The sequence below is a fragment of the Corvus moneduloides genome, chromosome 2, assembly GCF_009650955.1.
Source record: "Corvus moneduloides isolate bCorMon1 chromosome 2, bCorMon1.pri, whole genome shotgun sequence".
Lineage (NCBI taxonomy): Eukaryota > Metazoa > Chordata > Aves > Passeriformes > Corvidae > Corvus > Corvus moneduloides.
In genome coordinates, this window is record NC_045477.1 from 90,572,819 (window position 1) to 90,600,045 (window position 27,227).

General features: G+C 35.2%; 1 protein-coding gene across 2 annotated transcripts in view; it reads right to left on the reverse strand.

The window, feature by feature from the left end:
* Positions 1–479: 479 nt before the first annotated feature.
* Positions 480–27,227, reverse strand: part of VWA3B (von Willebrand factor A domain containing 3B) — a 63,438-nt gene continuing 36,690 nt past the window's right edge. The window contains exons 15-28 of one of the 2 annotated variants that reach the window (XM_032100310.1): positions 26,923–27,105; positions 25,398–25,525; positions 24,166–24,272; positions 23,336–23,506; positions 22,472–22,508; positions 22,194–22,350; positions 17,887–18,005; positions 15,026–15,076; positions 13,641–13,860; positions 8,557–8,677; positions 7,679–7,803; positions 6,940–7,077; positions 6,294–6,391; positions 480–3,121 (exon numbers count right to left, since the gene is read on the reverse strand). In XM_032100310.1, coding sequence (XP_031956201.1) covers positions 2,845–3,121; positions 6,294–6,391; positions 6,940–7,077; positions 7,679–7,803; positions 8,557–8,677; positions 13,641–13,860; positions 15,026–15,076; positions 17,887–18,005; positions 22,194–22,350; positions 22,472–22,508; positions 23,336–23,506; positions 24,166–24,272; positions 25,398–25,525; positions 26,923–27,105 — 1,932 coding nt within the window. In that variant the 3' untranslated portion in view covers positions 480–2,844. The remainder of the gene's footprint in view (positions 3,122–6,293; positions 6,392–6,939; positions 7,078–7,678; positions 7,804–8,556; positions 8,678–13,640; positions 13,861–15,025; positions 15,077–17,886; positions 18,006–22,193; positions 22,351–22,471; positions 22,509–23,335; positions 23,507–24,165; positions 24,273–25,397; positions 25,526–26,922; positions 27,106–27,227) is intronic. The other variant, XM_032100311.1, reaches the window with a different exon arrangement.

Sequence of the window (27,227 nt, forward strand, 5' to 3'; positions counted from 1 at the left end):
TATGTTGTTTCTGCAAGTGGGACCAGCAGGAATGGGCTGTTAATTCCTCTTAACAATCAGAAATATTTTAGCTGAGCATAAACCAAACCACAAACAGCTCAAAATGCCTCCTTAATTCATAAAGGGCCCACAGCTCTGTGGAAATATAAGGCTTTATGGAAATACAAAGCTTCGTCAACCACGTATATAAGAGCGATGTAGCTGAATCCACATTATCTGGGGAGCACAAAAATCCATCTCAGGATCTGGCAATTCTCATTCAAGTTTAGGAGAACTTACATCCTCATATAACAGATGAATGTACACATGAAGTCAGCAGAAACGAAGACAGAAGTGTTGATTAACACATCAGTTAGTTATAAAACATAGCCCAGTCAGATTACTAAATATATATATGTATATGTGTGTGTGTACATATATATGTATCTGGACATAAGAAGTGACAAAAACCTTTAGAAAAGAAATGCAAGAAATGCTGATGGCATTAAATGTTTTTAATGCATTACACAATACACACATAGGGAAAACATTTATATAAAGATGAAGAAAATGCCTTTACTTCAGTCAAACAGATCAGGACTATTGAGCTTTTTCAAAAGTTAAAAGATATCGAAATTATTTACGTATTTGATATTACAAGGAAAAGAATATGTGGGAGGAATAGACATCTTTCAGATAAACTCAGTTTAACAGACTGCATTTAGAAATATAAAAAAAAAAGTGTAACATTTTATGTTATATGTATATAACACATACAAAACATTTAACTACAAAAGTAATTATTACAGCTATTCAAAACATTTCTCTGACATGCTGACTGTTTTAAAAATCTGCCTTTGTTATAAACAATCTAAAAATAATGAAGTAATGAAAGCAAATACTAGGAAAACCTGGAAAGGGATGACTCTGATGAACACTGGTGTGTCCAGCGTATGAAAGGCAGCATTTGTATCAGAGTGATACAGGGGTCTGAAGAGGAAAACAGGGTATTTTACCTCACTTGTGCAATTTAGGCTCCTGACTTGAATATCCAGCCTTATTTCAGCATTGCAAAAACTCCATGAAGGGAAAGTCCATTGTTAGATACCTAATATTTTTAATATCTGGTCCACAGAGACTAACTGAATAATTCATTAAAATGGCAGGGCTTCCCAACTTCTCATCCATGTTATTTAACACCTACTCACATCACTGTAATCAAATATGACAACTTCTAAGGAAAAGTGTTAACCTGCATAGGTGAATCTCACAGATCTGGTGCTCAACACATATTGAACTGCCAAGCAGTAAGTATAAACTAATAGTTCATACTTGACTGGAAGTTGCGCAGAAGGAAAAAGCAATGCCAGGCAAATTTGTTTTCTTTGTTCTCTTCATCTTTAAAATGAAATCCACCATTAACACAGTTCAAATAGATGTGTATGTCAGGGGCCAGGTAACACATTTGATATAACTTACAAAATTATATACACAGAGCGCTGTGAAACGTTTGCATGGTATGAAAATGGAGTAACTATCTACACCCAAAGAGGAGAAATACACAGTCACGTACAGAGACTGGATAAAGAGGTATCTAATGAAACCATGTGAGGATGACCATATAGTGTTACTTAACATCTTTATCACCTCTCTGACTTTTTCTTTTCTGATAAAACACAGAAGGATATGTAAAGGAAAATAAACTTTAGGAAAAAGAAGAAAAACATATTCAATACTGATGGTGTCACAAGAAGAGACGTATTCGACCTGCATACCACATTGAAGCCTGTTAGAATACTATGAGATTATTTGCTAAGTCTAGGCAGAATTAAAATGTGTAGATAACCACTGGTCTTGTGTAATCTTTCCTCCAAGCTGCATGGAATCAGTTACAGGACTTGCTGATCACAGTAGCATTATTTCACATTTCCTCAGCATCTGCATCTCAAAATGTCCAAGAGGAAGGCTCTTGGACAACTGAACATTTCCAGTGACGTAGCCCATCTTTGGAAACCATGGTCTCTCACTGGACAAGCCCAACACCTCTGCTCTCATATAATTCTGATCAAGCCACTCTTAAAATGCCTATTATGTAATGGGCACCATAACACCCCCTATAAGCAATGTAAATGGAATTTGCAGGCAATCTTTAAAGGATGAGTGAGAACACAAAAGGAATGTTCAGAGGAGCCAATTCAAGTTGATTGACAACATGATGATTGAGTGAATTTATAACCCATTACTTCTGGAAGTAAATAAATAATGAAGCTGTTGAGAACATATTTTAAATGGTACAAGGAGATACACCTAGCAAGTAAGGATAAAAACCCTGTTATCTTTCCACTGACAGTAGGATCTTGAAAATGAAGAGCTGACTGGCATGTAATGGCAGGCCTACACTAGCCCAGTCTCTGCTGCAGAGTGACAAGGAGTATAGGTACTGCTCTCAGCTTTAACTGAGCTAGCTCATACACCAAAAGCAATTTAACCTCTGAAGCACTGAGCTACAGGTGCAATAATTTAGTACCTGCAATATAGACTTTCATCTAACACAGAACAAACAGTAGAGGGACTGGAATATATACTCTGTTCACAAGCAGGTACTAAGGTTTGGTGTCACTGCATCCTTACTGCTACTACAACTGTTAGGGAAATTAAGGTGGCATATGCTGGAAATAGCTTTATTCATTTCTTGCCCTTGCTGTGAAAACACATGCCGAGAAAGTGTCAAGAACAGTTTCTAAAGGAGGTGAAAGAATTTCATCATATAGGACATGGAAAAGCTAACTTGGCTAACACCCAGAAGTGTAGAAACCAAGTCCTTGTGTGGGTAATAGCTAAAGGCCCATCAGAACTGTTTAATTCCTAATACTTATACTTTTCCAGAGCTACTTCTTTACATCTAAATTCTTCCTCATTGCTAGACAGTGAATTTCTTCCTCTCTGTTTTATTTCACTTTTGGAGACAAACAAAAGATCATCAAAGTCTGACATCTTCTCCCTGGGATGCCTTTTGTCTACTGTTGTCCTCTTCTTTTTCTTTTTTCCCCTCTTTTCTTTTACAATACTTTTCTTTTCCTCTTCTCCTCCTTTATCTTCCACAGGTGGGAGAGGGCAGGGCTTTGTGGTCTCACCATCCAGGCTAGAAAAGCAGAAAAGGAAATTCACAAAGCTAAAAGCACACATATTATAACTTCTCTTTAACAAGACACAGATTTCACCTTTTTCCACATCTCACAGTACTGACAAGAGAACGACTTATCACACTCTTTACCATTTGACAGGGCTATAAATGTCCTACAATTCAGTTTCCCTTGTACTTATAGAATCAGTGAAAGATAGCCTAAAACAGGGCTCTGGCCCTTAATCTTATCTGTCTCTTACGACTCCAGAAAGGATGTGGGCAGTAATGCTCTTTAGGTGTGTGGGTCCAGATCACACAGTGTTTTTCTTTGCATATAGAACTTGTTAGCTACATTTGCAGAATGTTTGTTCTGCCACAATTATTTCTTTCCACAGTGATGGCAGGAAAATACCCCAAACAGCTGCTAATGTCTGATACTAAAATCATGAGAGATATATTAGTACCTCTAAAGATCAGTCAATTACACATAATCCCTAATACACACCACAAAAACCTTAAAAGACAATCCCAAAGAAGTCAGAGCTGGAGTTAGCCAAGCCATTGTAATACATCTACATGCACTGTGGACTTTGTCAACATGGGAAGCTGGGATATGCCTTTTAATTTTTTTATCCCTTACTACTCCAGGACTTAACACAAAGGGTTTGTCTCTTTTTGAGGTTCTAATATCATATTGCATTCAGAGTTTTTGATTCTTTTCCAATTAAATTATGTTTTTACATTGTTCCTATCAACAATATCACTTTCAATTCAATAGCACTTTCTCATTAGATCTGTGCACACCCATGAGCAATATGCTGCAGTGTTCCCCTCAAAGTATGACATAGGAGGTAGGGATTTCTTTCAGAAATGTAATAAATAACAAGTTTCATTGGAAAGCACACTTTCACGCCCTCTTAAAAGGAAGGGGTTCTAATGGAAACTCAATTTAGTACATTCATTTCAGTTAATTCTCCAGAGAATTCCTCTGTTTGCCAGTGCATAGCTCAACTTTTTCCTCATTTTTACATAAAAATGGCAAGTCAGTTTGCTAATAAATTCTCTTTGGAGAGCGAATATTTTGTATTAAAGCACATTTTCATGCAACAAAGCATGTACATCCATGTAGAATGGACCCTATTCTTATTGCTTATGCATTAATCACATCTTCTCTTAATATGGTACCTCATTTAGAATACAATCCAACTCAGTGGAAGGGAAAGACTGCTGCTGAATTTTCTGGAACTCAGACCAGTAATATACTTGCCCCTTTCCAACTGGTTGTATGCATTAAGAAGGAAACCGTGGTCTTCAGGTTTGCTTTTAGGTGAGAAGAGGCTACGTCATACCAGTGTTGTGGCCTGGGAAAAGGCATCGATGTGTTTCAAGATGTGGAATTCTGCTCAGTTAAGAGATGGCATTTGTTTGTGCGCTGTGGCTGCAAGCTGGTGGAAATTTGAGTTTTAAACTGTGCTGGGGTCACTACTAGAAAATATGTGGGAATCACAGGACTTGAATCTTAGTTGCTTTTCATTCCATCATTCTCAGAGAATCCATAGATCCGCCCACAACTGGTACCCTCACCCATAATTTTTAGATGTAGTCTTTAATGATGATAATCATACTGGAACATTTCAATGGAAATTAAGAACATCTGTGGGTGACCAAGCACCTGGAGCAGGTTGCCCAGAGAGGGTGTGCTGCCTCCTCATTGGAGATATTCAATCATTTGGATGCAATTCTGTGCAATGTCCTCTGCTGCGACCCCACTTGGAGGTTGGACCAGATGACCCACTGTGGTCACTTCCAATCTGACGCAGCCTATGATTCTGTGATCTGAAATTGCCTTTAATGGAATTTATTTCTCTCTACAACTATCTGAAAGGAGGTTGCAGCCAGATGGGGGTCAGGCTCTTCTACCAGGCAACCAGCAACAGGACAAGAGGACACAGCCTCAAGCTGCGCCAGGAGAGGTTTAGGCTGGACATTAGAAAGAAATTCTTCACAGAAAGAGAGGCTGGGCATTGGCATGATTGCTCAGGGAGATGGTGGAGTCAGGGAGGTGTTTAAGGAAAGACTGGATGTGGCACTCAGTGCCATGGTTTAGGTGATAAGGTGGTGTTGGGTCATAGGTTGGACTCAATGATCTCAAAGGTCTTTTCCAACCAAGCTAATTCTGTGATTCTGTGATTTGTCCTGTTCATGCAACCTCTTGGAAATAAACTTCCCATGATGGAGATTATACAATTCTTTGGCAGCAGTGCTCATACTACATGGAAGAGGAAATCCTTCATCCTGTGGGATGTCAAGGCAAATGGAAGATTCAAAACAAAATTATGTTTTCTCACACAAAATGTGAAACTGTGGGACTCCCCCTGGGAAGAAGCTATGGATGATGAAGATTTACATGGTTTCAAAAAAGTAACTGCACAAATTCATGGAAGAAAATTCCATTACGGCTGATTAATACAGAGACTCCAGTTCTGCTTCAGAGATTTTTTAAATCCCAAATTATTGTAGGTCGGGAATATATTCTGGAGAAATATTCCTAGATGATTGTTCTGATCTTACTGTCCTTCCTAAGGTTTGTTGTTTCTAGCTCTCTGAGGTTGTTGGTGCTCTGAAGGATGTCACAATTCAATGCTATTTCAACTGGATTAAACTAGAACTTAATACAAGACGAAAATGTAATCCACAATCACTTGGAACCACTGCATTTTCAGTGGACACTTCACATCCTGCTGCACATCAATTCTGCAGAACCTAAGTAAGGGCTCATACTCATCTTACACACTTCTCTCTCTGTCATTCTCCAGTTTTAAGCCCAGAAGATGAACAAGTATCTTAGAAAAAAATTGCAATTTAATGTGTAGCTTTACATAACAAGAAGTATCTTAAAAGGAAAATAAGGTCTACAACAAATAGAAACTCCATCTCACCTTTCAGCAATCCTCTTAACAACTTCCTGGGACTCAGCTTCAAACCATCACATCCCGCCAATGTTTCCAAAATGAAAATAGGGCAATAAATTCTCATATAAACTTAGTTGCATGCGTAGAGTAAGCCAGTTCACAATAGCTGTAGTTAAGAGTACTACGTATGGAAACCTGACAGCATAGCTGAACTCCAAGTGCAACATTTATGATTCACATTTTAAAAATTTGGCATTTTTAGGTTCAAACATACTCACATCTCATAATCTACCATCTGCACCATTCTTATGTACTGACACGAATAGGCATACTTGGTCTGGCTGATTTTAATGAGCTCGCTTCTTACACAGTGTTCCTGCAATAACACAATCAACATTCATCTAATTTAAACTGAAATCTCAAAAGCAACGAAGATACACATGCATAAAAAGTCAGCTGTTTAAATGGAACTGTAATCAGCCTCTAATAAAGATAATTAATATAAAATGTTCAAGTACAAAGTAAATTTGCTTTAATACATGCTATGAAAAATGCAGTAAAATTATAATGGCTTACAAACAAAAACAAACCAAACAAACGTAATGAAATTAATTTCAGACTATACTGACTGTGTTAAAACTTCCTATGTTTCTTATTTTAGAAGCATGGAACTTGTGAAAGCCACCAAATGTATTAAAGAAGAAAGAACAGAGTATGATTTAAGAATAAATTATCCTACAGAATTTCTTTGTTCAGGTCTATTACATGAGGTCTTCATTGCACTCTGAAATCTGATTTACTCTGGTTAGCTGGAGACCTGGATTGGGACAGTGAACTCATTAGCCTAGAAAATTCTCTCTGCCTCTTCAAAAACAGAATAATGGTAAAATTGCCAGACTGGTATAATTTTCTAGGTTTACTTACTTCCCTGTTGTTGAACATCAGTACTGTGTAGAGTTTGTCACCTGTTTCCACCCTCTCTGGTGTTGCTATGACAATGGCAGGTACATAATATTCATTTCCTGCCTGTGTCCCAGTTCTGGCAAACACATAGTCTCCAACCTGCACATGAGGAAAGCATCAATGCTAGAGCCATATAACTTGTGACATTTACAAGACAAAAAAAGTAACTACTAAGATATTTTCACATGAATCATCATTCTATCATTTTAAAAGAAACCAGAAATAGAACAGGGATTGTATTTTTTTTTATTACTCTTATTTGCCTTAGTATATGGTTAATTGCTGGATTTAAAACATGTTGTGGAAACCAACGGGTTAAAACCTGCTGTAAATCACACTAAGTATAAAATGTTCTCTTACATTTATAATCTATGTGCTAGGAAACAATTCTGCTAATAAAAAGCTCACCTTTTTAATATGGCTGGGGAAATACTAATGTTTTATAAAGAAAACAATATAGATTAATTTAGAATACATAATTTTGATAAACAAAGGAATAGGATTACAATGAAAACAAGCTTCAAGCAAATGAAAAACTTCATGTTGATATAGCACGATATTACTATAATTAAAATCTTTTCTTAAGATAAATAGATGTATTTAAACTAATTTTTAAAAATCTGTAATTCATTCTAGGTCTGAGCACATAAACTAAATATAAAATGCATATTTGCAATCATGAAAAAATACAGTTTTTCACCTGCAGATGTGGGCATGGCATAGCACCTCCCACAGGTATAGTGAACTTGACAGGGACATCACAGCTCTCCCCATTGCTGAAGTCAACAAGTGCACAGGTAGAACTGATATTCTTTATCACAGTTCCTGAAAAACAACAGAATAAAATATTCAAATTATGTTTCTTTCACCCCTTGTGGTAATTATTTTGTAAAAAAATCCTATAGGCTGTCACATATCACTGAGGTCAAACATGTCTATACTATACATCCTTAATTTTCATTTAGCTACAGTAAGCTGTGCTAGGGCAATGGAGACATTTGTACCTAAAACCCCATGCCTTACTAATCATTCGTAGTAATGCTATAAAAATAAAATGAAGTTTTTTTCAAGCACAGGTCTGAAATTTGTAAGCTGATCAGGTTAACATAATAAAACTGACAGTTAACATAATAAAACTACTACCACAGTTAAAAACATGTAATTGAATAAAAACCCAACCAAACAAGTAAAGGCAACACAAAAATATACACAGAGAGAATATTTTTCTTAAGAAACAGTAGAACTCAGTTTTACCTACTAATCATTCTGGCTTAAAACTCAACGAAAAGGCAGCAGCATTTAGTGATCTTTTTGAACACATGCAAAAGCTTGGCTTACAATTTCCTTCCATACTTTTCATAGACAAACATATCATTGCTCTCCAACTTTACAAAATGAATGTCTTCTTATAAATGTATATATATGTGCACATACAAAATATATTACCATTTTTCATTAATATACACATGTAATATTAAATCTCATTAAAAAAGAAGTAGCTAATTATGACCATAACTTATGTTTTATCAGTATTAAGGAACACTAAATAATATTGAAAATGTGGACAAAAATAGATACCTGGATAATAAAATCCTGTGATGTCTGATCTTGCAATTACCTTTTGGCTTTTGTGAGTCACAAATATTTGACATTTTTGTCTTGTCTTAGACTTCAGCTTCACAGTTTCTTCTTCAAGTCCCTGTAATTTGACACAATTATTTCTTCTACAACAGCTAATCCAGTCAGCCTTGATCTATTCTTTGGAATTAATTAAAAATTGAGACAACGTAATGCTATGACATCTGTACAGAATTCACAGTAAACTGGAAATACTTAAAACTTTCAGAATAGTTCTAAGTACAGGAAGCACTCATGTAAGAGTTTTCACTATAAAACCCTGTTCTATACGGTCATAACAATACCTCTATTTTCATGTGTTCAGGCAGACATTTATCTTGATGAATGATAGTTCTGGCTACCATTTTCCTACAAAAAATTTTATGAAGTTGCACAATTCATATTAAAGGATGAGGTAAGGAAAAATCAACTCTTTTTTCAGTATAAGAAAATTTGCTCTACACATTCCTTTTGTCCAGATAGGAGAGTTTTCATAATAATCTGATTTGCATTAGAAGCACCTCACTATATGGGATGAATCATTAAAAAATCAAATATGAAGTAAAAAAATGTTCAGACAAATCTTCAAGTGTCTGGGGAAAAAAGTTTATTTCCAAACTATAAATTCAAAATTTAATTGACATTTTCAACAATTTTAAAACATTCCAGTTTAGCAAAATATTATACCACATATTCTGGAGCTGCCACTGTCTATTATTCTGCTCCACTAGTTTGAGTCCTTCATACACTAATTATTTTTGCCATTCTGATCACAATAATGTTCCTAAATATAAATTACAAGCAAGTGCAAAACTCACTTAAAATAAATCAGTTTCACCATTAAATGAAAATGGTGACATTTATTTTCACCATTAAATAAATCAGTTTCACCATTTATTTTTAAAATATTTATTAGCCTACCTCATGAACAATTTGCCGGCATCCACCTCTTATGCAGTTCTTCTGAATCATAAAAATACGCAACTCGAAATCTCAAACTTTTCCACAGATCTACACATTGTTCTGAAAAACTACCATAACTCACAGACTCTTAATAAAACCCCTGCTTGCTAGGATGTGTATGACTTTCTTCTTTGTCTGATGACATTTTTTTTCCTACAAAAATGCATTTGATTTGATACTTGATTTTCCCTAATAGTCAATAATGATGGAAGAGATATTAATAACTTTGATTAAATTGTTTGTTCTCAGTTTCACTATAATTATCACAATCTCTTTTTTTCAAACTCCCCCTCAAAAATCACAAACAACACCAGAAAAAAAGTCCTAAAAATATGAAAACACACACACACACAAAAGAGGCAAGGAGTTATTTTAAATTGGAGATATATGGGATTTTTCTAGCTTATTCTTTCCCCCTACAGAATATTAATTATATCAACAGTTTGGGTTTTCAAACTCAGACTAAACCAGAGGCTCTTCACATTGCTTAACTGACTGCTTGAAATACAACTCAACAAAGGCTGATTTGAGAGCAGACCTACAGTTCCACAGACACAAAAAGGTATTTGGGTAAAGCATTTACTTAATTCCTTAGGCACCAAAAGGACAGCTGCTGCTGAATATTTATTATCAACTGATTTGTAATGCTTGACTAATAACTTGGGCAACTTCCAGCACTCCACATTAATCCAAATACTAAAGACGACACAAGAATCCACAACGAGGATTCCAAGTCCTGCAGAATTCAGGTGGCTCAGAAACACTGTCTAAATTCAAATCCATCTCTCTTTTCTCTCACACAGCTTTTAGGTGTTCAGCAGGATTGACCCAGACACTGTCAGAGTGCCCATTTCCGGCATTCAGTATTTTTATTACAAAAGAGCCCCATCTGATTCTCAGGGATTTTTACCATGTTTAGCTCTGCTTCTGTTGAAGGCAATGCATTAAACCACAATGGGTGAAGGAGAGTTTGTTTACTCCCTCCAATAGCTGCTACATTTTTAAATTCCCTTTCAAAAAGAATAGGTTTTGCACTTTCCTACTATAAGTGAGAACAGACACAAAGCATACCCACAGATCTCCATGTATCTTGGCTCAAACTTTGGGCCTTCATAATCCTGACACCTCCAGAGTCAAGCAAACACTACTCTTCCTGGGCTGCCAGTGGGAACAAGCCCATTCTGGGTGGAACCAGCCCATTTCTGTGAAAGAGCCTATCGTTTTGTACCTACTGTCTGTCTCTGTCCAGCAGGTTACTTCACTGGTGACAATGCAAAATTTGATTAAACATCTCTAGGTAGTTAAAACTTTTTAGTTGTGCTATTTGGGATGCTTGTTCTTCCTTTGTCTCCATAAAGAGACAGAAGAACAAAGGCAGGAGATGCCAAGCTGTTTAGGAACACATGAATGCAAAAAAGTTATCAACAGATAGTGATTAGTGATCCTTAAACAGTGAGGAAGAATTAGGAGTGTAAGAAAATGACACCAGGAAATGAAAGGGAGATCCAGAATTTCCATTCTTGCAAAGAATCAAGTCTTAGCAATAAATATTGCATTAGGAATAACTAAATCAATTGTACATGAAATAAATTTTTCAGAAAGAAGAGACTCAGTGAGCCACTAGAGGTCCCTTTCCACCCAAATAAACATGCTTTACAAAACACATTATGCTTATTAACTATTTTATGTTCTTTTTAATCATATGGTAAACAGTCAGCAGGGTGACAAACAAGAGTGAGCATTGCACACTCCAGCTCATTCTTAGTGAAACCCAGTGTTTTAAAAGTATATTCTTAATGAGAGTTAATTCTTTGCAATGAACGCAGCTTGCTTTCTCTGCAGAAGCCATGAGATTACTTGCAGAAATCCACTACTATGCAGAAACAGAAATAATTACTATGCAAGGAAATGTTCTCCATTGTGCTCAAAGGCCAGATTACAACAGTGGGGAAATAAATACCTCACACTAAAATGTTGCAGCCATTAACAGAAAGCACCAAACTGTCCTGGAATCTACCACATTTGGAGAACAGTAATGCCACGACCCCAGTAGACTGAGGTTGTCTAATGACAGGTGGGCAGGCGACCTGAACAATTCCTTTCACTAGGTGCCATCGTCTTGTAAACAGTTTCATAATTCAGTGAGAAAAAACCACTTAGAAATGGTGGATGAAAAGTTCAGAACAGATAAAATATTTTTAGTCAAAGCAGCTACTTATTAGAAAAAAAAATTATAAATTCTTCATTTTCCGTATCTTAGATGAAAGTTGAAAACCAACCTGAAGAGGAAGACTTTTGTTAACTCATGCTTTAGTCGGAACAGCAAAAAGAACTGAGCAAATGGAGTATTATACAATCTACAATTAGCACTACAACTAGCCCTACATCTATGTTTAGTGTTCTGTACTTTGTCTGAAAATAACTAAATGTGTTTTCTCACTTCCTAAAGCATTTACTTCTTGCAGCACAAGAGGTCTTCAGTCATCTCATAGCCCTATGCTGGTGGATGTCTCCTTCATCCAGCACCAATACAGCACTGGCACAGCCCACCTTTCACAGATTTGTGCAAATGGAGCAGCCTGAACACAACTCCCAGAGAAGTGCAGACCATTAGTTCAGTTGTAGCCTTAAACAGAAAGCTCTCATAGCAAGGACATCTAAAAAGGATCACTAATTTTTTTAAGAAGTTGTGTAGGTAATTCAGAACCCATAAATGCTAAAAACTAAGGTGTTTTATTTAAAATTTAGTGAAAAAATCATCAGGAAATTTAAAAGTCTGCTTTATTGAGTAGAACTTCAGGATAATTGTGATTTTTCTACCATGTCACAATGAAAATTTTCATTCGGTGCCATAATCAGCTATTTCCTTGCTGTCATATATTTCAGTTGGTAGCTTATTTCTCTATACCCATTTCATAGGCAGGCATTACAGTCAGCAAAACCTTCAACAACACTCTTAAAAGTTTTCTCATTTTTTTCATTTTTTTTCCACTGTTTTGCTACCACATAAACAGAATTCTAATTACATCTGCATTTCTGCCTCTCACTCTTAAAGCCTTTCAGTTGCAGATTAGCAATTACTGAAGATGCTGCTCTGATTAGACTCCTAAAGCAGGTTGACTCAGGATAAGTGATTGCACAATGTTAATCACATCATGTCTGAGAGCACACACTGGTTGTTCCACGGCAACAGTAAAATTACACTCAACAAATGAAACATAAACATGTTTCTGCTGCTCTTGTATTGGGACATTATACGGCATAGGTAAATCAATAATCAAAATAGCTGTAACAGCAATGTAGTATTTTTAAACTAATGTAAAATGAATCAAGATCATCTGTTTTTTGAAGACATTAAAATGTTTTCAAATGTACAGTCTTAATGGAAAAAAATCTCAAAAACTACAGAAAACACACACACACATATAAAAACACTAACTTCAATCACAGTTTCAGAGTAGCTAGACTAATATATTAATGAAATGGAGAGACAAAAAAACCCCACTCTGACTAGCCAAAAGCAGGTGTCCACTTCAGAATGAGCTCCAGATGCCACTGACTCAGTTCACAATGCTGTGAGATTGCCCACCACTTCATGTGTGCCCACATTTTAGGGACAGTTAAATTTTAGTGTACAAAAATGAAGCTGTATCCCACCTCCTCTCTCCATCTTTTCTGTTACAAGAAATGTACCATGGAAAATGATGGAGATTTACTCCAATATTACAAGATCTTTTAGTCCTGTTTATCAAATATTATAATTTATATCTAAATTGCCTTTAATATATCTGTTCTTTCTCTTTCCTGCTATCATTGCAGAGGAGATAAAGATCCTTTGCTGCAATTTATTTCGTAGAGGCTCGATTTCTGTGGCTCTTGCAACTTCAGAACTTCTACTTCCCCAATACTTAAAAAAACTAATTGAAAGCTTTCTCTCTGTTTAACTACCTTTTTTCCTCTATCCATTTTATTTAGCATCATGCTAAATGTCTACTTTATCAGCTATGATGGAAAAAAATATTCCAGAGGTACATAGTGAAGAGGAATATCTAAGGGGAAAAAAATCCTTTCCCATGTATTACCTTTTTATTGTTGCTTATGTGTGATTCTGAGCTTTTCTCAGTTTCCTTTTTGACAGTTTCCTGAAGATCAGAGGCTTGTTGTATATATGTTAATGCTGTCAATATCTCATCTTCTAATAATTTTATATCTTCATAGGAAATTGGCCATCCCAAATTCTCTAAAGCCTCCAGCAAAATTTCTTTATGCTGTATATATTGGACTGGCCCATCCTCTTTAAATCTTAAAAAAAATATATTTTTAAAAATTAATCACAAGTAGGAAAAATTTTAATTACGTCAGTGCTTTACAGATAGAGTCACCAATTGTAAAGGCAGAATAAAGAATCAGATTCAACCAATTTATCTTCTGTATGCTACAAATTCTTGCATTTCATCCAGATACTGCTGTGTTTGGTCAAACACTCATGTCTAGTTTTAATATATCTTACAGAAACACAGCTACAGACCAATTCAAATGGCCGAGCCATAATTTCTTAGAAATAAATCAAATATTTTAATATTTATGCACCAATATTAGTGATTAATATGCTCCTCTAGCAATAGACTGTGCAATTGCTATGACTTGTCTTCTCATTACAGGCATAATTGGCCATACATTATCAAAAATTAAATATTTTGGATGACACCATGTCAAATTTCTATACTCAGCAACTCATCTATCAACAGACATCTATTCCTTTTTTTTTTAATTACATGCTGTTTTGTTTAAGAGTCTTCATTCCCTCTCTGCACCAGAATGGAGTTTTAGTTCTCCTTATTAATGGTAGAATTGTGGGGTTTTTACTCATTAGCTTATGTCTTCTTAAAAGCATTCTAGTTTTTATTCCCATTTTTCTGTTAAGAAATATTTCAGGCCCATTTTCATTACTTGATCTTCACTTTATTCTCTAGCACAAACAGATGCTAACTTCACTGATGTTTAAACAGCCATTAATTTTCTAAATCAATATACAAAAATAGGCTAGTTAACATAGTAAAAACTTCCAGAGTGATATACAGTTCCAGCAAAAGCTTTTAAGGTGCTTATTACACCTTAACAAACCAGCCACTAGAGTGCTCTTTACGGGATGAGAGAAGATTTACTTTGATGTCAAAAGCAATGACACGCTGCCCTCCCAAGGCCCTGCACTTGACACTGATTAAGGATAGAGAAGCAACATTCAAATGGAATGCATGTCCTTTCCTTTAAAAATAATCAGCCCCACAAAAAGGATGTCCAGAATTTAATATTACTCCATATCATATATACATATTTGAAAGCAAGGTATAGTTATGAAATACTTGAAAATTAAACCAGTTGGTTATAGAAATAGTGATAAAAAACTATCAGATATCTATGACCAGCCCTTCAGAGGCACATTAGAAAACCAAAAGTGATAGCTTACTTCTCTCTTTCCTCCTGAGATAGTGCTCTCCAAATAACTAGGTTCAGGCGCCTATTAAAGAAAGCAAAGTAGTTTTTGAGGGAATGCAGTTCCTTGTGCAGCTGATCATTTCAAAACTAGCAAATAAACACACTTTCTTAAGATATCTGCACTGATTTGTATTCCAAGCACACTGTATCATCAAATTGTATCATTATCATTCAGCTATGAAATTATCAACTGGAAGAGAAGATGTGAAAACAGTATCTTCCATCAAGTAACAGCATGACTATTTCAGGGTCATAGAAGGTTTAACAGCAATCACTGCTGCTTCCTGCCAGGATTTTCTATGGATGGTTGTCTTCAGCACCAGCAAGTTAAATCAAATAACAAAACTGATTAAAAGCCAGTTAAACTGCACAGTTCCTCCAATTAAACATTTTCAGAAAATGTAGTCTGAATGTAGTAATGCTGATTTCTACTTTTTTCCCTGCTAAGAGTACCCCTCAGTTGTGCCATTCAGGCTTCTAATTCATTAAACTCTGGCTATGAAGAAAAACTACTGACAGGAAAACAGAAGTGATTATCCCAAAGCAATGCAGTACTGAGATCTTTTAAAAGCACCACTAAACTTTCTGCTTTTGCTTTTCAAGACATAAATTTTAAAATCTTGTAAAATCATCTAGTTTATGGTTTTCTCTATTGACATCTCAAACAATTAAGCCATCACCCAATTACTTCATTTCTGCTATAGAAACAAACCTTTACTGATGATCCTAATTACAGTAATTCTAGAAAAAAATCCAGATTTCCTTTGGATATACAAGAACCAATTCATTGCTAGGAAAAATTCAGAGTGTAACCTGATTGACTACAAGTAATCTTGCCAGATTTACTGGAGCATGTACAAAAGGAAAAGCACATTAAAAACAGATTCTGAATATTAAATTCTTGATGATTCATTTTATCTACTAGAATGCTATCCCAGCATTTTAAGAATACAGACTACTTAGTTCATTCTCAATCTACAGTCTCAGCATGCTCCACTGCCTATTTCATCCTTCTAAATCTGCACACTCATAACTAACTTGTTTATAAAAAGTTCTGGCTATACAAGATCATACACATTATGAAGCTTCCAGTGTTTTTCTTCTTTAATACTGTATATTGTCTTTGCCAGAGCACAAAAATTCTGCCCTCACCACTTCTCTCCCTCTAAACCTGATGCCAAAGTCAATCTACATATGAGGAAAATATTGTCATGTTTGCTTCTGTGCTTGAAACCTGGATGCCCTGATGTATTGTTTCATTTACTTATGTCAGAATAAATTTGTGACCAACCACTATTTACAAAGCTGAACTGCAGCTTTTGGAAATTCAGTTATTAGAAAAGGGCTGTGACATCTAGAGCAAAATAAATTTGACTGGGTTGACGTTTCACATGTAGATGAAAAGTAAAGAGATCTCTTCTGTATACTGTCAATTATAAGGATCTTCAGGCAGATCTATACCTCTTCTATACCTCTTCTATACCTCTTTTTCATGGAAGTAAGAACTCAATCCCACTATTATAAATACACTAATTCATTGATCTCTGTTGGAAAACAGAAGTAAACAGTAATCTTTATCACCAACGTTTTACAGAAATGCTGTCAGTAGAAGATTACCAGAGTTTAACCAGAAAACAATTTCATTTCCCTTAAAATCAAAGTCAATAAATGTAAAATATTCAGTGGTATGGCACAGCAATGAAAAACTTGAATTTTTTTCAGAATTCACCATCACAAATACACTACTTGAACCTTCTATTAAAATGAGTGACAAATCAATTTCTATGAATTCTTCATCAGCCTGGTAACAACAGTATTGTCTCAGTGACAGAACAAACAAAACAAAAGATTTTTATTCACTGAACTCCATTAATATTAGACATAGCAAGCAGCATTTTCAAATCAAAATGCTTGATTTTACCACAAAAGATGTATATAGGACAATAGGAATGAAAAAGAAAGCTATTACATGCTTTAGAAAGAACTGGTATGATCATATAGCTACCAAGGAAAATAACCTCAAACCTTAAAGAGCCTCAGTGGAATTAACAAAAAAACAAGGACTAAACACTTGTCATCAAGGGGGTTTTGGTCATATAAACTAATTACATTTGTAAATGTTATTAGAATGCAGCCTAAAAATATTTATTAACACAATTCTAGCCAAAGCTCCATATGATTACTGAATTACACTATAGTCAAATAATTGCTTTATTTCAAAAAAATCCACAAAGTTGGATCATGGAAAGGAGTAGCTTAGAGATCTAATGCCTTTTTCCTGTTTACTTCAGTTCTGCTTTTACTAACATTTAATTAACAAGTAGGACACATATGCCTCTCAAAAAAAACCCCACCAAATTTTAATTGTCAGTATCTTATCGGTGCCTCAGTTACGTTCTTGCATGCATAGCTGGGTGGTAGAGAGCTGGCAGCAAAAAGCAGGTCCCTAATTTAAGCGTCAGTCTACGGATATAGAAGCTTAATTTTAAGGTAAAAGTCTAGCCAGCATTGTATGTTTACAGATGACTCCTCCTGAGGGATGACTGGTTTTAAGTTTGCTCCCAAAAAGTAACAGAATTTTGCTTTTGTCACTGAAAAAATATAAAATGAGCAATATGTTGTTATTTGTTATCTCCTTACCTATTATCTGTTTTTACAGTCTGCTTTTTTTAAAAGAAAATAAACATTTCTCCCACATGTTGAAGGTGGATTAAAGTCTGCCAACATGCAGAATTATCAGTATTGAGCAAAGCATGTGCGAGGAAATAGCCAGTACCTAAGAAAAAAACTGAAACACAACTGCAAACATAAATTTCTTGTGAGTAGACTTGCCTTTCATAGGATTTAATTGCTTGTTCCAGCTTCTCTTTATAGGCATCAAGATTCACTGCCTGAGGATTAATTAGTGAGATCCCCTTCTTGTCATTGCTAACACGGGCCAACGGTAACATCTATTATACAATAAAAGACACAGATCCATTTATCATACAAATTTTCCTCCACCAGAATGACTGTATGCCAAGGCTCATAAAAGCCAGAAGGAACACTGGAAGACTGCAGAAAGAAAAATCTAAGCACCACAAATGTCAGAATTTAAGACACAGTTTCCAGCCAGTTCTTCTAAAATTATACAAACCCATTATGCAGAAGTTACAAATTAAGGTTCCTAACTACTAAGTCAGTACTGTCAAACAACTCACTCTAATAATGTAAGTCAGAAGGAAACAAGTACATCTAGTACATGACCATATTCCAGGTTTTATTGCCTTAAAACACTCTCATACTTTCTAGCATCTAATTCTAGCATACAGGTGTGACAGTAGATATTTAAATGTATTTAATGCTCTTATTCTGGAGGAAATTATTTTCTAAGGAATTAGAGTAGTAAAGCTATAGAAAGACATTTCTTACCATCACACTGATCACCAAAGAGCGAACAAGGTGGACATTGGTCACTGAAACTTGCCTTGATTAATTAGGAACCTAATCAGGTTTGTCAGAATCAGGAACTTCAGTGTTTTTCAAATCTCCCAATACAACACCTACATAACTCAACTTCATTATAAAATAAAAATGAATACAATTGCGAGTGGATCTTCAAAAGGCAGAGAAAAGGGTAGAAATGGATGACAAAAGAGGAGGAAAGATGCCTTCCAAACTCTCAAGTCTAAAGTCCCACCATCTTTGAGCCTCTTAAATTACGCAGTAGTTTGTAAAAGAAAAGCTATTTTACATATCTGTGTCCTGATGCTGAATATAAACAGGAAAAAATCCAAGGAAGAACTGGAGAAGAAAAAGAATGTTACTCTCCCCAAAACTGTCTTCAATGCATATGATTGAGTGGGAATCTTCCCCAAGTGCCTGTCTGAGATCAGGATATAGATGAGAAAAACATTAAACTAAAAGCCCTGTTGGGGGAATAAGAGAAACAATCAGAAAATAGAGCAATAAAGAGAATTATTTAATTGAGAACATTTTTCAGTGATGCTTTATTTGTGTTTGAATCATCTCAGCATAGCTGGATTCCAAATTACAGCAGTATAAATCATTTTTTTAGGAGCGGTGGTGTGACTTTATATCACCCTCTCTTTCCAAGGACATCATCTCTCTGATTAATGAATCTGTGTCACATCGGTGCCAGACCACATCAGAGCTCCTAATATTACATTAATCTTACAATCACTTGCTAAAGACAATGGGAACATGTCAGTGAAGTATCTTACAGGGGACAGATGAGGTAAATCTCTGCCCATAATTCTGAGCAGTGACATCTGGCTACTTATCATTTCCAGGTGAATTTGAAAGCTGAAAGGCGGGGAAGTGATGACCCCTCTTCAAGTTCCGTAATGCCATGATTGTTGTCTACGATGTTACTCAAACCAAGTTAACAGAAGTTCAGAAGGGCCTCACCATGTAGGAGCACACTTCTACACTGCCTTGAAATTCTGAGCAATTTCAAGTACAAACAGCATAATTTGCAACATCAATATTTAATATAGTTTATAAAACACTTTGAATAGAGTATAAGGGGCAGACAAGCATAAACACATTACTATATTTTTGAAGACAAAAACCAGAATGAAATGTGTTCTTAGCAAATACTAAACTTGAAATACTATGCGTGCTTTGAGAACAATGAACTCTGCTCACAAAGTCAAGTGTAATTTGACAGATTCAGCTGATAGAAATCACAGAGAAATTTTATTGCCAAAACGTTTTGTCATTTTCTAAATTAAATACTTAAACTTCCACGCTAAAAGAATTCACTTGTTTCAAAATGGCTTTTATTTCAAACTCCAAATTTCAAAATCTTAAAGACAAAACTAAAGCACAATAACCCTAGAAAGTTTTACTTATTTTAGACCAAAGAAAGATGTTTTTGTTGGCTGAATTTGATTCTTTTGAGCAAAGCATTGAGTCAAAACTCCATGACTAGCAAACCTGTACTTATGATGCCACAACCTGCAACATACACTCGCATGATTCTACGGGGAAGGTTTCCCCCAGAATTACCACAGCATAATTTAGACAAGCTCCCAAGTCATTATTTTTTTTCTGAATATGAATCTGGATGGGTAGTTTAATAAATTAATCTCTTTGAAATAACTCAGGCGGAACTGACGGATCACACAGAACTGAAAACAACAGCTCAGCCTTTTGTTAATGAACAGTTGTCATGGAAACCTTTTTCTTGCTGCGTCTCCAAGGTAAGAAAACTGTTCATAGTTATTCCATCATCACTGCTGGCAAAGGCCAAAAATAAAAATTATACTATCCCCTGAAAAGCAAACAAAGATGTCTGCATTTCATGCCAAGAAAACTAAGATCCCAGAAGGAAGAATGCAAAATTATCTGTCCATTTATTATCTTCAATGAAATCTTCTAAAGTACTGGAATAATCAAGATCCTCAAAGTCTATTCAAGCTCAATGTCTAGTCTCACCCTATTTTCTTGATATGCTGGTTGAAGCTTGAGGTAAAGTGGGTTCTGTAGCTCAGAAATTCTACTGCTTTCATCTTGTGTGCAACCCTCAACCTTCTTTTCTATACTCAGCTTCAGATCCAGAAAAATCCATTCCTCTGCACATAGAACAATAATTCTCCACTGCCTGAGAAACTGGATGTCTGATTACAACTAATGGAGTAGGTATGAAGAAATTACAAAAATTATTATTTTGCCTTTACATCCCTGAATCTAAAGAAAGCCCATGGATCACTGTCTGGATTCTGTACAGCACCTGTTCATTCAAATAACACTGAACTTAATTCAGTCCTGAACTAGACTACCAGGAGTTCCTATGAATTGCCACTAAGAACTACTTGTACACAGTACTTGCTGAATCATGGTTTAGACTATTTTCAAAGATAGTCTGTTTTACAGACTGCTTCGTTTTTTGCAAGGGTTGTCTGTAAAGGACTCAAAGGGCTGCTCATTGAGAAACATGGAAGAAAGAGGTCCTCTTAGGTATATTCAAAAGAAGATGGAAAAAGAAGTGACTGCTCACAAATGAGATGTAAGAGATTTGTGAAATTCACAAAGTCTTTTGTTTTACATTTACAGTAGATTGTTTTGCACAATTTTGTAATCATTGGATTTCTGATTTTTTTTTGAAAAATGGCTATTTTACATCCGAAATGTGAAAATGTACCTTTTCAAATGTTCTCATATAAAAAGACATAGTTATATTTTTAAAAAATCACAGTTAAAAAAAATCCTTACAGATCTTGGTTTTGACTTGGTTTTACCAAAAGAGTAGACCTGTTTTTACCAAAAGAGAGGAACTGGTTTTTCTTCAACAATCTGCACGCTTTAGCAAAAATTCCCATTCCTAAATTTAAAAAACAAGCATGAAAACTTCAAAATGTAAAATTGTGTACATTTGTTATAAATCTTTTACTTAGTTCTATACCACATTCTATTGCAAATCCCTTGTTCTTTCTTTATTATTTAAAAAAGAAAACGTTGTTTAGCTTTTTCTTGGAGTCTTGTTTAAAGAAACAGTTTTTTTAAATGAAATGAGCTGCAGCATATTCATGGGACTTTTGCAGGATGCATAACACAAGAAAAATTACAGCAACTTGCCATGAAATGGATTTCCTTTAAATGGAATGGCAATTAGAACTTTATGATACACAATTCACCATAAATTTTGCACAATCTTACAACTGTCTACACTTATCAAAATTTAATTTTAATTACTGAATTACAATACTTTTCAAAAAGTCTTAGCAGTCACATGTAAAAGCTGAGAATGCAGAAATGCACAAACCGTGCACCAGCACCATTTTCCAGATGACGTTACGGAATAGAACACATACTCCAGTGAATAAGTAAGCATCACTGGAGGCTGTGGTGCTCAAGAAATTGCCAAACACCTGATGGCTGCATACTGCCATCAGCTGGTAACTGTGAAAGAACTTAAGGGTAAAGTATGCAAGAAATAGTACTATTAACTATCAGTTTTATCTTCTTACTGATGCATGAATGAACATTCAGATATGTATTATACATTTAGTGCACATCAGCAATCTACAATACCAGAGAATGTTTTTATGACATTCATAGAAATTAATTTTAAAAATCCTTCTGAAAACACTATCAAGTTTTGTTCCAGCTTTCAAACAGCGTAAGAATTTTACCTTATCAAATACTTTGGAAACTACATGCTTGTCCAGAACTGGGATGTATTTTGTACTGTGAGGGACAGTTGTAGGAGCTAAGGCATCCATGATGGTGAGTCGCCTAGCAGCCAAGCCATGGGTCTTTAACCAAAGAGCTGAAGAGGTATCTAGAGAGCTAGAAAAGAGAGACTGTGAGATGTAGCACAAGGTAGAAATACATTTGAAATGTTTGAAATGACTGAAGAAAAAACACAAGCCGTAAGTTTTGTTATACATTTATATCTGCACACACATACCTTTTAGATGCCCTTTTCACATTCTGCATTTTCAGATCTAAGAGAAAACATTTGTATTTTGTTATCTCAGAAGTTTTGTGCACAAGAAAGCATGCATAAATAAGTTGCAATATAATAGCACCCTTTTTAAAATTTGAGCCTACAAGCAGCATCACACACAAAGACAATACAACATTTCAGTTTCTAAATTAATCAATGAGAATTAGTTTTCCTAGGTTTCTTGGTGCTTGATCAATAGTAACAGTGTTACCATATGCCTCATGAGCCCTAATTAACCATCAAGGAAATCTATAAAATAGGTGGGCAATTTCTTTTGTAAACCAAAATTTGTTTCAGTATATTTATTTTTGACCAAAACGTATGGTTAACCAGCTTATTTCCCAAGTCAAGATGTGATAACAAGTACTACCACTAATGAGATGGCCAGGAGTAGCTAATTTAAGGTACACCACTATGAAAATTTGTATAAAAGATATGTAAAAAACTAAACATAAGATGCTGAAATGTAAAGAAGTCAAACATCTTTAAGTGTCATAGGTAAGGTTATAGCATGACTTAGAGGATGTATTAAAAAGTTTGGAGTTGGACTAATTACTGAAAGAAATTAATACTATACATTAATTACTATGTATTAATTACTACGTATTAATTATCTGGATGTATTTCTAAGCCCCATTGAAAACCCTGTTGCAAACTGTTAGTTTGGGAACTGGCAGGAGTCTGGCCACAGCTGTAAGAGCACTGTCACAATACCCAACTTCATGTCCAACTGCTGAATTTCAGTCCTTTGTACAGCAGATCTGCACAGTTTTGCCTCAAACGAGGCACCATTAGATACAAATGTAACAGGAGAAATGTTATCACCTGCCCCACTCCGAACTTCTTGTTCTGTCAACTCGCCTTTGAAAATGGCTGTACATTTCACACCCTTCTTGACAGAAAAACTCTTTTCCTCTGGAGACACTCCTTCCTCTGGGCTTTCTTCCCTAGATTTCACATGGCTCAGGATTCGCAGCAGACTTGTCTTTGTTTGATCTGTAGTTGTTGAAAGGGAAAGAAAGGAAGAGCTAACTTACTGCTCAAATACATGCTTGGGATTTTTGAGTTCCTCTTTGGCTTTCGGTTTTTAAGGGACTGCCTACACAAGACTTCAAACACAAAACTACTTCAACACTAAGTTGTACTTTGTACTTTCCCCAAGGATGAGGGTTTATTTTACTTCAGCTGGGTAACTTTGGTTTCAGACTGCATACAAAGGACACTTCCAGGAGAAATGTAGTATTATGAGTGTAGTAAGGGGAAACATTAGTATAAGTAATGCTGTAATTGGTGAAAGATCACCTCTTCATTCTTGCCAATTATGCACTTATTTAGAATAAAAATAGATTAGGGTTTAATATCTACTGTTAAAATACAGTGCTTTAAAAACATTCTGCTAAAATAGCTGTTTTTCCACAGCAGGGCCTGTGACAAAGCACAAATGAGCAGACATTTGTTGTCTGTTTGGGCCAAATGAGTAGGATGGCTGAAAAGTAGAGATGAAGAGAAGTTAAGATTTTCAAAATGATGATTACTTAAGTCAGCAAATACTTAATTTGTTCCCAAAACGAGGGATGATTTTTGCCATTTGCCACAGAATCTTTTCCAGTCAGTGAATGAATTCTGCTAACAACTACAGCTCATTTGAGTCTTACCTGCATATAATGCTTTCTTTCTTCGGGCTGGACTGTCAGCAGTGCTTTGCCGGGTTTGCTCATGTGATGGCACTGATGGTTCTTCTGAAGCACAGCACGGCCTACTGCTAAGAGAAGTACTCAGCTCTTCAATGTGTTTAGATACAGGGACACAGTGTGTGTCTGCTTGTGACTACTGCTCGTAAGTGACAAAAAGAAATTACTGCAAATATATAACACCTGTTTAAAAAACACTAAGCTGAAGTTTTCTGGTCATTTAAACACTGATTTCAAATGCTTCAAACAGTGCAAAATATTTTCTTCTGTTATACTAATATGCATTTCAAAGGAGAGTTCAAAGGAGGTTAAAATATTCTTAGTTTTTTAAAATTATTTAAAAGTAATTTCTTAGTTTATTTAAAAGATGTTCATTACTTTTAAGGTAACACCCTATTTTTCGTAAGGACAGAATGTTCTGTAACAGCTACTTTGAATCCAAGAGCTAAGTAAGTCTACTATCAGCAATGAAAATATCTGCTACATACATATATATGCACATATATATATACACATACATAGATATCTATGTCACAGCATTAATAAAAAACAAAATATGCAAATTCTCAAATAAACACTTAAAAAAATTTTCATTCTGGACATCCTACCTGCCGTTCCACACACATGAAATCATAACACATCACTGTCCACTGTTAATCTGTTTTATTTTCATACCTTTACTTTAAATTACTGTTTTAAATAGATCTCTGTCTTAAAAATCTGATTTCTTTTAATGCAATTTTTTATGGTTTTTTACTATCACTGTACAAATAAATACACAAATATATTTGTACATAATTTATGTTTCAATCAGCATATCCCAATGAGCAGCCATTTAATCATGAAGTATCAAGCCAGCTCTACTTAGATGACAATAATTTTTCATGAATTCTCTAGGTCAGAGGGAGCAACTGTGTTGGAGACAAAAAAATAATTTCCCCTCTTTGCTTTAATTATTCATAATATGTTGAGACTATTGGTATATTTGAGATAATTTTGTTTCAGGCATCACAGTATTAAAATATTTTTCCAGATTTTTCTTTTCCATTACCTTGGCAGTTAAAAAAAAAACCCCAGAGTAAGAGAGCAACAACCTTTATTTTAAAAATAGACTGTCAGAGGTTAAAAATGCAAGACAATGAAAAAGGAGAAATGTTTCCACCTATTATTAAGATAATAACAGAATGAGGACATACTTATTCTCTGGATAATCATCTTCATTATGAGAATTCATCATCAGACTTTTCTCATGAAAGGTCTTTACTTTCTCTAGATCTTTCTCTCCTTGATCAATTTCTCTTTTCAAAAGATGTATGTCTTTATTCTAAAAAAAAAAAAATTAAATGTTTCAGTACAATTACTCCTAAATATGTTTCATTTCTGAACTGAAACTATGTAAGTTCTGATAATAATTCTGAATAATGACTCAGGACAGCTTCCAAATTTTGTATACTCTTTCAGGTAGGCTCTTGTGCTAGGCATTATAGCCTTTCAAATTATTCTTCCTTTCTAGGAAAATGACAAGCATTCCCTAACTAGCCAGTTACCCCTTGAGATATGAACAGCTGTATTTCTGAATAAGGTAATAAGTAGCTCCACTTATTCCAAGCAAGCAAGAAAATAAGTAAGGAAATAAATAAAATACAATACAAGATATGTACATTACAAGTGGTGGCCTGTCATTCTACAGATCTCAGCTGTATCACATACTGTCCCAGGCCCAGGGAAGCAAAAAACATACTCTTCAAGTGAACACTGGAACTGACGAGGAATCATTTGGACTAGAGGAGGAAACAGGAAGGGAATTCCAATGATGATCCCTTTACAGCTCCCACAGGGCCACAGGCTCCCATCTCCAAGTCTGAAGATGGACAACACAGACTCTGGCCCTCGCTTTTCCAACATGAGCAGTGTCACACAGTCCACACCAGCAGAATCACTGAAATTGCCCAGTACACTGATATTTTTCAAGAGCTGGATTATTTTCACATCTTCCTTCTGACTGGTGTCTGCAAAGTTCAAATTTCCCGCTACTGTCTTGTTCCAGCTTCTTCTCATGGTTCCACTACCAGCATATCTGAAATCTATGCAATCAATTCACTGAGTTAACTAAAATTAACTTTAATTAAAAGCAAGAATACATTTCAAATGGGTGCTTCTGTTAGTCTATTTAGAAATTTCCTGTTGGGGATTGTTGAGCTGCTTAGTGACACTTGATAGACGACTGTTACTCTAGTCATTTTACTCCTTATAGATCCCAGCAGCTACTGTAGAACAAACTTGTAACAAAATCCATAAAATCATTATCATTCAAATTCAGCTCTGCATTCTCTTATTTATTAACAGGATACAAACCATATTTTCATTTTAAACAGTAACTTATTTCTGGAACACCAGAGATCACGTGTTTCTTCCAGAGCTGATTTGGTCTACACATAATTTCAGGTTTTAGTTTTCAGATGGGGTCATCAGGGAAGGGAGAATGTGTTTGCAACAATAGCACTATAGATGTACTTTGCATTATATTTGGGCTATTTTGTTGTGGTCTGGAAAAATTTCACAAGCAAAAAAAATCATTGCTTTCATATCATGTCAAATCTGACTAGGATTAACCCTCTCTTCTTTTAGTAATCTACTGTAGTACAAAATTACAATAATGCAAGTCATGTGGCTCTTCCAAGTAGCATGAAGCAGCAAATGTATTTATTTTCAGATACTCACAACCATAAACTCTGTAGTATCAGGATCATTCAAATAAATGTTGTAATAATGAAACCGTCCCTCTGTTTTAGTTGATAGTTCATACAAAAATTTATTGGCTTCTATATCATCGCAGTTGAAGGATACAGTATGGATGGGAATTTTACAGTGAAGTTGGACTTCAGCCAAAATTATCTGGGGGGGCTAAAAATAAAAAAAACCCTTATGTTAAAAATGTGGCATCTGGAAACATATTTATCAAAACATGGAGAATTTGTAAGAATTTAATCAGTTGTTCTGATCAGTTGGTCAGAGATGGATATAGA